This window comes from Miniopterus schreibersii (assembly GCF_964146895.1).
Source record: "Miniopterus schreibersii genome assembly, chromosome: 12".
Classification (NCBI taxonomy): Eukaryota; Metazoa; Chordata; class Mammalia; order Chiroptera; family Miniopteridae; genus Miniopterus; species Miniopterus schreibersii.
Genome location: NC_138112.1, coordinates 57,703,594 through 57,719,112, shown reverse-complemented (window position 1 = coordinate 57,719,112; position 15,519 = coordinate 57,703,594). Strand labels below are relative to the sequence as shown.

At 46.4% G+C, this 15,519-nt stretch overlaps 1 protein-coding gene across 2 annotated transcripts in view; it reads right to left on the bottom strand.

Annotated features, from left to right (window-relative positions):
• The window catches only part of LDLRAD3 (low density lipoprotein receptor class A domain containing 3), a 186,273-nt gene extending 171,550 nt beyond the window's left edge, over positions 1 to 14,723 (bottom strand). Inside the window, exon 1 of one of the 2 annotated variants that reach the window (XM_081153015.1) lies at positions 14,616 to 14,723. In XM_081153015.1, the coding sequence (XP_081009141.1) occupies positions 14,616 to 14,661 (46 nt within the window). In that variant the 5' untranslated portion in view covers positions 14,662 to 14,723. The remainder of the gene's footprint in view (positions 1 to 14,615) is intronic. The other variant, XM_081153016.1, reaches the window with a different exon arrangement.
• Between the last annotated feature and the right edge of the window lie 796 nt (positions 14,724 to 15,519).

Here is a 15,519-nt window from a genome sequence, read left to right as displayed (position 1 = left end):
CGCATTCCACATTCCCTTCCCTGTGATCAGGGGAGAGGACAGTAAAACCACTGCAAGTTGCCACGTTGTGCCCTTTGGGAAACTAATTAAGAGCTCTTAATTCCAAATATCAGAGAGATGTGGGGAAAGAGGCACTCTCAGAAACCACTAACAGGAATACAAATGGGTAGGACCACTTCAGAGGCTGTCAGCTGTATCTAGTCAGGTTGAAAGTGTGCAAAGCCTTTGATCGGTAATTCCTCTTCAAGACCGTGACAGCGTCCTGCTCCCGTGCATGAGGGTGTTCACTGTAGCACGCCTGTCGGGGACACAACCTAAATGTCTGGTTGAGAGATGAATAAACAAACTGCTGTTACAGTCACACAATGGGACACCATTCAGCAGTTTTTTAAAAAATATACCTACATGTGGCAACACGGAGGGACCTCAAAATTGTAAGAATAAATGAAAAAAGCTGCAAAAGTATACACAGAATGATAGCGTTTACATACACTTTCAAGTACTATGTATTGGATATAGATGCGCATGATAAAGGATTAAAACAGGGACAGAAAGGATTTATGCCAACTTGAGAAAAGTAGTGACCTCTGGGCAGAAGAGAGAAAGTCATGAGAGCACAGAAAGTCTTTAAGAGCATCTATAACTTATTTTCCTTGGGAAAAAAATCTGAATTAAAATGGCAAATGTTAAAAATCTAATAGGTGTGTGTAACAGGTATACTAGTATTTGCTATATTATTCTTGGTTCTTTTATGATGTTTGATGGATGCCAGTATTTAAGGTAATTTAAAAGTACATATTTTAAACACCCAGGTTAGTCTTTCAGTCATCTAGGTTTACTAACCACTCAAGTTAGGATTGAGCCTAAATACATCATAATACCATGTGTTAAGTCCAACATGAACAAATTCAAGGTGGAAGCAGCCGTTAGAAAGTGAAATTACAGAATATTATTCAGCCATAAAAAAGAAGATCCTACCAACTGTGACAACATGAATGGATGTTGAGGGCATTGCGCTAAGTGAAATAAGTCAGACAGAGAAAGACAAATCCCGTGTGATCTCACTTATACGTAGAATCTAAAAAACCCAAACTCATAGAAACAGAACAGACTGGTGGCTGCTAGTGGGGGTGGGGTGGAGAAATGGGTGATAGTGATGAGAAGGTACAAACTTCCAGTTATAAGATTAAGTCAGTCCTAGGATGTAATGCACAGGATATTATCTATAGTTGACAATACTGTATTGTACATTTGAAGTTGCTAAGAGAGTAGATCTTAAAAGTTCTCCCACAAGAAAAACATCTTTGTAACTCTGTGAAGTGACAGATGTTTACTAAACTTATCATGGTGATCATTTTGCAATAAATATATGTATACATACACACACACACACTATATATATAAAACTATTTTTAAAAAAGAAATAAGATTAATTTTGTGGTTGGCAATTGCATACGGGAGGCCAGCTTTCTGGACAAGGAAATTTACTAGCAGGGCGCTGAAGGGTGAGTAGGAAGCTTTCTTTGAGAAGCTGTACAAACACAGGCATAGCCTAAATAGCCTACATTAATAGTTAGACCAGACAGTAAACAAGGGCACACACTACATATATAAAGGCTGCATTGAGCTGTGGGGAAAGGAACGAGCTAGGAGATACCTTCCCTCTCAGAAAAGCTGGCCAACATCATGTACTAAAAATCCAACAAGAAACAGGGAGCACTAGGGCACCAAAAACATCTTCCAAGGAAGTCAGGGCATGGGCTGTGTTAGCTAACTCCACCGACAAGGCAGGGAGACTGTTCCCACCAAGGCCTGATGCTGCTGGGAGGGACAGAGATGGAAGGTCCCACAACTGCAGAGCCCTCTTACACAGTTTCCACTACAGTCTGCAAACCGGACGAAAGCAGAGCACACATTTCCAAATGAATCAGAGTTTCATTGTTGTTACTGTTTTCTAACGTAGTATGGTTTCAGCCTTCCCCCCACCAATCTGAATAGGGGAATGACTGCTGTAAAAGTGGGGGGAGTTAATTTATGGGAAGGGGTGGATCGAAGTGTTTGGCAGACAAGAAGGTCCAACTCTAGGCAACAGGCTTTGGAACAAAAAGCAATAGTAACACCAATGTGGTCAGGTACTCAGGGGTCCTGAGAGAACCTATGGAAGGAGGGAGACTCAACAGTTGACCTGTACCAAATCTCTAGCTTTTTTTTTGGGGGGGGGGGGGTCATCAGGGCTAGAGTTACTGAATTTAGAAAAAGCAAGGGTCAATCTATCACAAACACACACACACACACTACAAATCTGAATTACTCTGTTTCATAAGAATTTCCTTTCCATCTAAGAATTACCATCCAAAAGACTGTTCTGAGATGACGGTTATGTTATATACACCTGAGTTGTGCGGTATGGTAGCCACTACCCACATGGAGCTAGTGAGCACTGGAAACATGCCTGGTGTGAATGAAGAACTGAATTTTTAATTATTTAATCTCAACTAATTTAAGTAGCCACATGTGGCTAGTGGAGATCTTATTGGAGCGCACAGGTCTACAGCATCCTTCTTGCTGTCTGCATAGCATTTTAGCACCCTGACAAGCTGCCCTTTCTAGTGACCATTTTGTTAGCTGCCACACACATCCCCTGCTGAATGTCTGTAGACATGCCAAACTACTTAATGAGAACAGAGTCCTAGAAAAGGAACTGTGGAGTCAATGGGTAATTATGTTTCCTGGCTTTTCCTGCAAATTAAGACCACCCACTTATAACAACATAGGTGTGAACAGCATTTTGCCTATTACATACTTGCTGTTTTCACATACACAATCCTCAGTGGAACCTCTGAGGATCAGATGGGGCAGGTGATATCACCCCCTATGTACCGATAGAAAAACAAGCAGAGAGAGCACACCACTGCCTTGGTTGTGTTAGATTTTATAGCCAACATTAAAGAATGCACCCAGCCATTCTGTGACATTAAACCATGTGCCCTCCCAGGTTAGTTTAACAAAGGAAAATGCTTATGTTCTAGTCACACATGAAAAGAGCAGGATATGAAATTATATTCTCAGTATGATCAAAACCATATAAAATCAAAGAAAATAAACCAATGTGGTAACAGTCTTCAGGTTGTAGAACTATAACTTATATGTTTTTCTACATATCTGTCCAAATTTTTATAATAAGCCTAATTATTAAAGTAATTAAATTTTGCGGACGATTATAAAGGCTGAATGGTTTTATGTGTACTATCTCATTTTCAATATTTCCACATGCTAAGGATCATTATTATTCCTATTTACAGATGAAGGCACAGTGGGTTGAAAAACACTTAAGAAACAAGGCCACAGTGAAGGCCGTGAGCGGGATTTGAACCCAGGCTGACTCACTGGAAAGCCTAGCTTCTTAGCCACCACATCAGGACTTCTCAAACTTTAATGTGAACACAAATTACCTGACAATCTTGTTATAATGCAGATGCCACTCAGGTGATGCTGATGCTGTTGGCCTGGAGACCACACTTTGAGAAGCAAAGCTCTACACAGTCTCTATACTATAACCTTCAAGGAAAAAATACATCTTTTCTAAGAATTTAAATAATATCAATGCTTACTAATATATGCAAGAAAAAATGTACTTTTCTTCTCAGTAAGGAAAGCATTCTGCAAGCCTTCTGCTCCTGCAAATTCCTACCGCCGACACCCCCCTGGGCAGCCAACTGGTGTCAGGCTCACTAAGCCCAACTCAGAGCTTAATCAACCTTCTCATCTCATTAGCAGGGAGCATTTTACCCTCCAAGCTTCCATTAGCAAACATTTCCAGAACCCCAGAGAGCAGGTTCCAGGAGAAAGGGGCCCCTGGGGTGTCCCATCAGTTTCACCCACCACTCCCAACTGCAGACACTACCACCTAGTCACTGGCACACTTCGGATCTGGCATTTCCCTATGCCCATACTTTTCCTTTGAAACATTAAAATGATGTATCCTCTATATATTTTAACCTTCCAAAATTTGGCAAGCCCCAGCTAATTTTATACTCAAAGAACCTTCAACACCCTTTAATGATGTCCCTAATTCTTCATGTCTTTTTATGTGGGATTATCGGATATTCGTTGTTTAATGAACCTTTTGCCATTTGCAGTAATCCTGTTTATCTATCTTAATGCTTAATGCCATGAAATTACTTAGCTGATACCTTAAAAGTAGCCCTTGCATAATGGATTTTATTTCCCTAACTTTTCATTTTATTTATATCTCTTGGTTTTTACTCTGTCTCCTATAATGAATAGATGGGTGATTTTTTTTCCCAATAAGAGTTAGTGACATTTTAACATTTAGTCTATAATTGATGTACTTATATCACCTTCCATTTCCCTCTAAGATTATATTTATTAATGCACTTCCTTCCTTGAATCATTTGTGGCACTTCGGTAGCAAATTTTTATTGCCTTTTAAATTAGACCAGAAGATAATCTTAAGTTTCCTCCATTTAATGTTTTTAACACCAACATAACTGTTTTTGCTTTTTCTTCTCGGTACCTTCTCCTCCTCATTAAATAAACTCCCTTCAAATGGAATTAAAACACAAAGTAGTTTCCATTAACCTGTCAGAAACGTTTTATATGTGCCACATGCTAGTCTTAACTTATCATCTGATTTTTAAATTGCTATAATCCATTTCCCTCTCAAAGGCCTCTTTCTCTTTGCCTTTTTAAAGCCAACGTTATCTCTGGTCTTAGGAGATGAATGAGACTGTTCTAAAATCTAGAGGAGAAACGATGTGTCACCAAAAGGCAAAGGTGACTTGGCCAGGAAGATTTCAATTCTTCCCTTCTTCAGTCACAGTCGGGTTTCCTTAGCGATCAGCTCCATTCCCTCTAGGTAACTTAAAGGAAACCTTACTGTGTGACTCACACTCTGCCAGGCACTGACTCGGGTGCTAGACTCAAACAGCAATCAAGGTAGATGGCAAAGAGCGTGACAGATCCCGTCCTGCCTCACGGAACTTCAATCAGAAGAAAGGAAGAGTTCTTTCTCCTGGTGAGGACTGCAGCTGAGTCACATTTTAGGGGTACTTTCAGAAGTACCCATATTGCCCCCTCAATGCCGGACACTGTTCCCTCCCCTGAATCTGTATTCCAAGTTCTGAGCATCTCCAATTCCTCTGGTATGTTTATGCTTCAAAAACTGAACATCCTTATTACATTCTCAACATCCGTTAGCTTTTCTTGTATTGTCATTACCATCTAATTGGGCAACACAAGTTTCAGGCATGCTAAATCTTTAGCCCTCTGCATCACTGCTGACCTTCAGAGGTTCTGCCAACGTCTACAGTTTCTCCGTAACATTACAAGGTGAGTTCTACCTTTCGTTAATACAGAATATGCCTGATGCAAGTCATTCTTTCCAACTCTGTCTCTTCGAGAGTATTTAGCATCAACTCTTTCAAGTCCTGCTTCTCCAGGCCCCCGACAGCTGGGTTCAGTTGCTGCTATCATACTTTTTAATCAAACTTAGGCCAATGTTTTTATAACAATCTGTTTTTGAAACCCCTTGTTCAGTTCTGTTCTGGTTTCTCTTCGCATTAACAATTTTTTATGACTTCAAATTTTTCCGGATGAAATTTTTTTCTGATGAAACACCTTATGTTGCTAATCACTCGTCTATCGTCCCGACTCCCCCATTTTATTTCTATAATAATAAAAAACAAGTTAAATTTAGAACTTTCCAAACCAATTGAGAGGCTTTCTTTTGACTGACTGTGGAGCTACAAGTGTGACACAAGGGCTCACTTTTCAGCCATGTCCAATTAGTTTAATGACTCCTGGGGAACAGTGCGCTGATTCAAGGCTAAAGCTGGAGGGAAATGTTCCAGTAATGCCATCAAAGACGACACGCTTCTGATACCCCCAAACTCAACCTCACCGGGCCTTGTAATAACAGAAAGGGATTTTTAGCACAGTAAAATTAAACACCCTTTATGCTTTCATTTCTCTATGCCAACAGACACACAAACGTCCCACGTGGAACACTTGGCACCTTGGGTTTGTGAGTCTTCTAAATCGAGTTATTCATCAATCCCACGTCCCTCCAGTTGCCGAAGGCCTGTTCCAGAGTAAGCTGCATGGCTGCCCTCCCTCTCCAAGGCCTCTCTTCCTGGGCAGAGACAAACCCCGGCTTCACACTGCGCTGTTTGTCTGTCAAAAATTACAGTTGGATGTGGGCACTAGTGTAGTCACCCAACTCACAGTCTTCTGGTATCATAAGGACTCGTTAAAAGGAGAGACAGGTTTTGGGGGGAGGACTTGGGAGTGAGAGTTTAGAATCCTGGGCTCATTCTGGTTGGTCTGTTTTTAACACTTTGCACACCTGCAGGGTTCCTTTCTCACCAGGCACGACTTACTGCCCACAGAGCCCCTTGGTTCGAATTAACGAGATGGAACACACATTATTTCTAGCTTCCTCCTAGAGCAGGACATGAACATTTTACCTTCCACAGTAAGTTCAGGGAAAGTTCTCTAAGATATGAACCCCACAAGCTTAAGCTCAGAATCAGAAAGGAAGAAAAACCTTAAGTTTTTTTAATATGAGGCATTATAATCAGCATGATTATTTCTGTCTTAAAAATCGACTTCTAGACTGTTTAAACAGTGGGGGCCCGATCTGGCACCCAGCACTATTTGAGGGAAGTACTAACCAAAACAAAATTGCTTTTGGATGGTAGTCCAACAAAATATTCCCATCAAAGGGGTGAAAATCCTCCATCATTAGTATATTCAAAGGCAAGTCTCAGGGCGCTGAAATAATTGGTTTATTGTTGCTATTGTTTCTTTTAATAAATCAAGCCTCTGCAAAGGCTGGTTTAAATGCCTATGATGCTATGACAAGTTCTCCATGGGGGAGGGGGGGCAGAACATCTGTTTCAAGCTGCCAAAGATCCCACTTGAATAAAATTAACTTAGGATGCCCCCCAGCTCTCTAACAGATCATCCCACCCCAACAGCATAAGCATGGAGTCAATAAGGACATCACTGCCCATGGATGGAACTCTCTAGCACAAGCTACAGAGTGCACTTTTTCTAACAAACATGGACTCGAGGGTCTATTCTATCTCAAAGCAGTAGAGCCAGGGGTCAGGAGCACAGGCTGAAGCTGTGCAGACCTACATGCCCATTCTGAAACCACCTCTATGTGCTGAGGGCTTGGGAAAAAAAAAAAAAGACTTAACCTCTACTGTCTCATCTATAAAATAGAAGCACATATACCTACCTGAATCAACGGCTGTGAAAAAGAAATAAGATTGATCAGCAGTCGAAGCATGAAATAAATTAAGAGTATATACATATCCCAGAAGATGGTTTTAAAGCTGTTTTTAAAAGAATGGGAAGGTACATAAGAACTGAAAGAAAGACAGCCAAGAAGACACCTACCTCTGGTATTGTAACACCTCTGAAATCAAGATATACCCAACAGCCAACAGAATCTTATGGTAGCACAGGGCGGGCGGAAGCTGTGATTTTTTGGTCACGGGCAGTGACTGGATGGACTTGGTCACAGCCATTCACATGCCATCACTTCCATCCAATTCTGTGCACTGTTGGTACTACAGAGGTTGAATTTACCTATTTACAGTGTCCTTTCAAAGACTACAGTAAAATCTGGCGAAGAAATAAAAGTTACTGTGTACACAAGAAAGCAAGGGAACGGCATCAATCTGTTTAACAGTGAAGCAAATATACCCGTCACTGGAAGAATGACTGTAACTCCATATATCCTTGCAAAGCAAGAACCAAGCCCTTTAAAAAAGGACTTACGGGAGGGAGACAGAAAGAGCTGAGACTACACTGCATTTTGCTTCTGAACAGACCGTAGTAAGAGGAGAGCCACTCACACACTGAGCGCTGCAAGAGCAGGTGAGTGAAAACGCCACAAGCTTTGCAATAACCGAACTGTCTAAACAGAGGGAAGGGGGATGGGACCAATTCATGCAGCTCAAAGCAGAACTGGCAAAATGCTGCATGTACGTAAAAAAAAGCAAGTAAAAAAAACTACAAATATAAACCGGTATAAAGTGTGTGTGTGTGTGTGTGTGTGTGTGTGTGTGTGTGTGTGTGTGTGTGTGAATGTGCGTACAGATCCGTCTTAGGGCTAAACTGATATGTTCTAGACAGTTAATAGTAATTTAGAAAAGGGGAGAGAAATGTAAACGGAAGATGAAGAAAGACTTTAATTGTGATTGTCTCTATCTTGTTTGAAATTTTTACAGTGAGCATGTATCCAATTTTTGTAATGTTTTTACTTGAAGAAGATGACGACAAAATAGTACACGCACGGCCTGGCACCCTGCCAGACAGAGTGAGCCTTCAAGGAGTGGTAGCTACTACTGTGTTCCCAGGCAAAACAAACGAAATAAGAAGTGTGACATAAATGATATGATCCCAGCCCTCAAGGGGTTAACAATCTAATCTAGTAGGATTCAGGACTAAAAGAGAAGAGATAGAAAGATAGATAGATGATGATAGATAGATAGATAGATGATAGATAGATGATAGATAGATAGATAGATAGATAGATAGATAGATAGATAGATGATAGATGATTGATAGATAGACAGACAGACAGACAGGTGATAGATGATGATAGATGATAGATAGATAGATATAGATAGATAATAGATAGATGATAGATAGATAGATGATAGACAGATAGACAGATAGATGATAGATAGATGATAGATAGATGATAGATAGATGATAGATAGGTAGGTAGATAGATAGATAGATAGATAGATAGATAGATAGATGATAGATGAGGGACAGACAGACAGATGGAGAGACAGACAGACAGACATAGACAGACAGAAGGACCACAAAATAAAGGCTGCTGCCCACAAGTCACAGGAGAAATGTCTTGTTCAAATCTCAGAAGCGGAGAGTAGCTCCTAGAGTCTAGAGCACCGATATACACACCCCAACATTTTATCTGGAACACTAAAGAAGCAAGCTAGGACCTATGTGATCACCTCTGAAACCTGTTCAAGCATCATTAAGTATCCCCACGGCAGGGCACCTGTGTTTGCACAAGCCTGTGATGTCCATGCAGCTGTTCCCACCACGGTGGTCAATCCGTCAGTGTATCTCACATTTAGGAACGCCTCTGAGTTACCACTTGCGGACGAGTGCCTCTGCCCCTCCCGGATAAAGAAAGAGAGTGCACAACCCCACTTCCATCACGGGGTCACTGGGTTCTTCAAGAGGAAAGGACAAGTTTTGCACAGCTTTCCATCCTCAGAGCACAGCACAGTGCCAGAGTTGGTACCACGTTAATGAACAGCCAAGCACAGCTTTGAGAAGAATGTTCTAGTTACCCAAAGGCAAAAAGGGAAATAACATTCACCTGCTTGGGACTGGAGACGGCTTCGGGAGAGGATACTACCTGAGACACACGTGCGCCGCCAATGGGCACGTCTCCCCTGCAGGCCCAGCATCCCCAGCATCCCCCTGCTTGGTGCCTCCTATCTTCCTGCAAATTCATGCACAAAAAGGGACAGCAGCAAACAGGGTAGGTTGCTCATCTGAAGAGAGGAGAAGGTGAAAAACTCAAGGAAGGCTGAGCACCGAACAAAGGCAAACAGCAGCTGGAAGGCAAAGTGTCTGAAGAATCCTACTCTTATAAAGCAACGCACAGCCTAACTTTTAAAAGACCGGAGACAAAGTGTAAGATGAAAGTTTCTCAAAGCCCCACTTACTGCTAGTGTGGACGATCCCCCCACCCCGCCCCACCACCTGCAGAACTGACTCAGCTGAGCTGTAAAGTCCTTTGATGGGAAGGGAAACGGAACGCTGGGAGGGAAAGGGGAGCTGCGAAGAACAATGGGGGCTCTGTAGAGCGCAGGAAGGGGTACTTCCAGGGTTAAGATTTCAGCACTTTCAGGCAGCTGCTCCCTCACCTCCCAGGGCTGGTGAATCTCCCAAGTTTAACATTCGAGGAACCAGGTGACTTTTGGTGCCCGCTGCCACCTGCCTTTTGCCTACTTTCTCAGCATGTCTCTCCCAAGAGAACCAAATAAATCTACAACCTAAAACTCCAGAAGTTTGCACTTATGAAGCCAGAAGCAAAGGGTCAGTGCTGATACTTGTCTAGCTAAGAATGTACCCTCACATTGAACTTGTGGGGCTGCAGAAACCTGACGACTAAAAGACCCTGGGAGGGGGATGACATCCTGACCCACTGCATCCAAACCAATTTTTAGGATGAGCAGGAATAATGACCAAGACGTATGCTGAGGGGACTCGTCACACTGGGTCCGGGGTTCTCTATACGGGCGACTTTGTACCCAGAGGGCATTTGGTAATGACATGTATAGTTCTCACAACTGCTAGGGGGTGGGGGGCTGATGCTGAATCTAGAACCAGCGATGCTGCTAAATATTCTACAGCGGCAGGACACCCACCCCCAACAAAGAACTATGAAGAATAAAATGTCAACAGCACCAAGACCGAGAAAAACCCTACACGGGACTAACCTCATCCACGCAACCATCTCCAGAAACCCCATCGATCCTGCTGAGGTGAGTATTTGCCATCAGTTGGTCTGAGCAGCTACCCTGCCACAAAATTCCCCCACTCTCGTATGCAACACTCGACATCAGGCAAATGACGTGAGCATCTGCAGAGTACCCAGCTCTCTCCCAGCAAACACGTCTAAGGGCACTCAGCATCCGAGACACTGAATTCCTTTACAACAATTACACTGAAAGAAGGGTACTTACACACACACACACACACACACACACACACACACACAGGAGCAGCCATCTTAAAAACCTCCCAAGTTGTCAGGTGGAAGCACTGGTCAAAAAGCTGCAAACTCAGGATGGCCCAAGCATTCCCAAAATATTCCAAAGAGAAAGAAAGAGGGCAAGAGAATTAACAAGGGAACTCCACAACCAAACCAGACTGTCCCTGCGGCCGCCTCACAGCTAAAAACAGTTCCATTACCCCAAGTCGCATCCACGGCATATAGTTATCTTTTATTTATTCATTGTAAAATACAACAAACTTATAAGAAAAGGAGGAAATATAAAGACACAGCTTAATGAATGACAGCGAACCCCCGGGGTAATGGCAGCTCGGGTCCAGAAATGGAACAGTGGCGGCCTCTGGTATCTTCTGCCAAGCGTGCCTCCCCACCAGGCAGGCAGCAAGAAGACCAGCGATAGTTGGCAAGGTCCACCTTTCCTCAAGGTTTGAGATTTAACTTACTTATTTATCAAGAACAACGGCTGCCGAGTCAGTTCGGAGCAGGGACCACAAAGTGGACAGATCTAGGAGGGGGACGTCTGAAAGCAGCCTCATGGAGTGCCACCAAGCAGGTGGGAGCAATGCGGGGGCATGGCGCCTGGAAACAGCGGGAATGCCCAAGCTGGGAGCCAAGAGAAATCCGAGTTGGGCTCCAAGCTTCAGTCCTTCCCCTGGCACCCTGGGTACGGATGATCGCTCATGAACCATAAAATAACTTCCCACCACACCATATCATTAGAAAAACTCAGCAAGATCATGTGTTTAAAGTGGTGAGCAAAGCAGCTCACACAGAGATGTTCCACAAATACTGGTTCCCTTTCCTCGCCCCTACCCTCACCATGGAAACAGGCCACGTCTTTAGTATGAGATGATTTGATTATTAACTTTCCTAATCCCCAAATTCTCTAAACTGTTTTCACAGCGGTGATGATACAGCCCAATTTCAAGTTACCTTGGTGACTTTGGCAAAAAAGTGCCTGGATCTGTCCTGGAGGCCCAGAATTCACCCTCCTGCCCTCTCCCTCCCCCTCTAATCCTAAGGTAAATGGCCTACGTGAGCAGTCAGGAAAGAACACCTCACACCCCAGAAGGGAGCCTTCAGCTCAGCTCTTTGAAGATGTAAAGCAACAAGGTGTGTTTATTTGTCCTTGGGTGCACAGTCTCAAATACCTGGGCTGGACTGTAGGAAGCTGCTCAGCCAGTAAAAAATAATAATAAAATCCACCTGCGGACACCATTAAGCAGATCTCTCCAGGAGAAAAGGTCAATACCCATACTCCTGGGAGTACACATGGGAGAATCTTCAATCTTTTCACTGACAGAAAAAGAACATCAGGTAACCTAATCAAAGGTCAGCCTGGGAGGAGGTGAGACGACTGGCCACCCTGACCGCCATTAGACGCGTCTACCATCAGTGCACTTAAACCCACCACGTCCACCATGTGATGGAAAACTGGACGTCGGATGTGCTGAGTCCTTCTCACAGGATACATTAAAAAATAATACCAGCCAAAAATCAATGCTTCACTTCCCTAACACAAGCAATAAAAACAAAGGAAGAAAAAAGACAACTCATGAAGATGTCTGAGAAGGTTCCTGAATAACAAAGGCCTCCAAATTGCTCTTGGAATGTCACTGGCCTTTGAGTCCCACAGACACAGGGAACTCAGACTAGGGCTCAGCTCTGACCCCAGGTTCTTCACAGACTATCAAAGGGACACAGAAATCTGAGACCCCTGTTTATACAGCCTCTCTTGTTTCATCAACTTCCCAGTAGACGATTAAGGTGTAGGATATGGGATAGAAGAGTAGGGTCTCGGGTCCTGCTGTGGACCCCAAGCTGAACCACACAGGCTCCTCTACGGGCTGGGAACCAGGGACACCAGGCCGGCATCAGGAAAAATGACCAGCCTTGTTTCTGGTAACACTTCTGGTCAAAGACAAGACGCGATGCTTCATGCAACATGAAATGTGCACACACCCCAACCTGCCTAGAGGTTTCTAAACCAGCAACTGTAAAGGTGATTCATAGGCTCAATGATCACAGATAACGGAAGACTTCCACTTGTGACAGTCAGGCAGGTCTGTGATCCCACCCTACTATGGCTATTTTATTTATTTTAGCCCTGTTTTATATGTACACACGTTAAATAACAAGAACTGACCAGAAAAGGACAATAGTAACTTTATAGCTATTTTTACAGACATGGGGACTCAACCAAAGCAACCAGGACAACTGGGAGATGCAAAAGATAGTTTCCACTGAGCCACAAACAGCTCTCTGAGGACGGACGGACACGGACGGACACACACACACACACACACGCTGGTTTCCAGGCTGTCTTACTTGGGTGTTATCATGGGACATACCATGGCTATACAAACTGAGAGTGGAATCTAAGCAGATCTTCACTTCTGAGATGTCCAGGAATCATTCACAGCAACCAGCGGATGCCAAAGCCCCCTTGGAGCTCTCTCCCTGGAGTGGGCCAATAGTTTAGGAGAAACGCACCCTGACCCAGACCTGGTTAAATATCCACAGCATTCCCACCCTCACTGGAAGCCACAACAAATTCACAGATATCTAAACGGAGTCTTCCAGGAGTGGGAATGATGTCATAGGTTGGGGGGTGGGGAGAAGACTGCCCAGTGGACAGGACCTGGGACTTCAAGGAAAGGAGATTTCTCTTAGCCCACACCTAGAGTGCCGGGGTGAGGGTGGACGGGGGTCAGGATGAACTGAACCTCAACTTCCACAACAAACATACCACCAAAGACACATCCACAGCAAGTTGCTAGAAGCATTTTTGGAAAATCAGGTATAAATTAGTTATGTGGATGGCACAAACGTAAAGCAGGCAAGCTTCTGCTGAAGGATGTTCACTGGGCCCTGTCACCCACTTTCCTGGCATCAGCTGCGGAGAAATAAACATCAGGGGGCCGAAGGCGGGCGGGGTGGGGAAAGGGCAGCTGACAGCTGTGGCTGGAGGGCAGGGACAGAGGAGGACGGGCTCCCAGGCTGGAATTCGCAGCGTGCCCACATCAGCAGAAAAGTTCCTGGGAACAGCACGCTGTCTGGGAGGGCAAGGGGCTTGCTGCTCCTGGGGACCTCGGGATGCGCTCGCTACGGGGATGCCAGGTGCCAACGGCCGCCGGGGGAGGCCCGGGTCCCCTCCCAGGGCACCTCCTCAGCCAGGGCGCCCACTGAGGGGCGAGTGGGGCGTAGTCAGATGACCAATAAATGATCTGCTCCCAGGACCAGTGGGAAAGATTAATAATTCCCAGGCCCAGCCCTGCTTCATCTCTCTTTGCCCAAAGCGAACACAGCCCAGGGAGGAGTGGAAGGCAGCGGCGATACGGCCCGCCCCGCGGCGCAGGTGGGGAAACTGAGGCCCGAGGTGGCCCACGAGAGACCCCAGAAGAGGCTCTGGGGAGGCTAGCCAGCACCGGGCACCCCGGCGTAAGGGAAGATGGGGTCAGGGAAGCCTTCTCCCCTTTCCCCAACACACGACACACAGACAGGCTCAGCCGAGCTACGCCCAATCGGGGCAGCCGCCGGGCTCCCCCGAGCCCCGCCGCCCACAAAGCCCCGCCCGCGCACACGCGACGCGGCAGAAGCCGGCGCGCACGCCCACACAATGGGACCGCGCGCACCCCGCCGCGGCCCCTCGCGGGGTCCCGGCCAGCCGGCGCCGGGTCCGCCTTCCCTGCACGGCCCCGGGAGGCGCAGCCCCGGCGCGGGGAGGGGGCGCCGCCGCAGCCCGGCCGCCGCGCCCCGCGCCCCGCAGGAAGTTCGCCGGACGCCCCCGACTCACCCGCGGCGCTGCTCAGCAGCAGGCACAGCGGCCCCAGCAGCCACATGGCGCGGCCGCCGCTCCCGCTGCCCGGCGCCGTCGCTGCCCCCGCGGCCTCGGCGCTGACCCCGCCCCTCGGCGCCGGCCCCGCCCCCGGCTGGCCCCCCGCGCCCGCCCCTCCCGCCCGGCCCTGCCCGCGGCCCGGCCCGGCCCCGCTCCGCCGAGTTCTGCGAGCGCCCGGGCTGCGCGCGCCCCGCCCGGGGTGTCCCAACTCGGGAGGCCGCCGAAGGGGCGCGGAGGGTCCGGCGCTCTCGCCCCTCGCCGCCTGCGCCCCGCGCTGCCCGGCTCCGCGCGCGGCCGGTCTTTCTTCTCTCTCCTCCCTCTGCCTCCTCCCCCCGCGCCTCCAGCCTTCGAGGATGCGGCGCTCGCCCCCTCCCCAGACCCAAACTCGAGTTCCTTCTTCAGCTACAAAATATGTTTGCTCCGGGGAGAGGGAGAAGAAGGCGGAAGGAAGGGCCAAAGATTCTGAGAAAATATGTATTTTATTTTTAGTAACGAGAATGGACTATGACCAGTGCTTCTCAAACTTTAATAGGCATCTGAAGCGCTTGGGGATCCTGTAAAAATGCTGCCTCGGACTCCGTGGGTCTGAGGTGGGGCCTGACGTTCTGCTTTTCTAACGAACTTGTAGACGATTTGGAGACTGACGGTGGGTGAATCGCCCCTGGAGAAGGGAAGCTACAGCTTCCAGGTGCACAGGTTGGCCGTGCGAGTTATTTCATCCGGATCTGCTCTCCCTAGACCAGTGGCCGTTGGGGCCCCGATCTGTAGGAAAGGAAAGGAGATGCAAAGGCAGACACCCAAATGCAAAATGAACGGCTGCTTCCGTGCCTCTGGGGCTCCAGGGCTGGCCTGGTGAAGAATG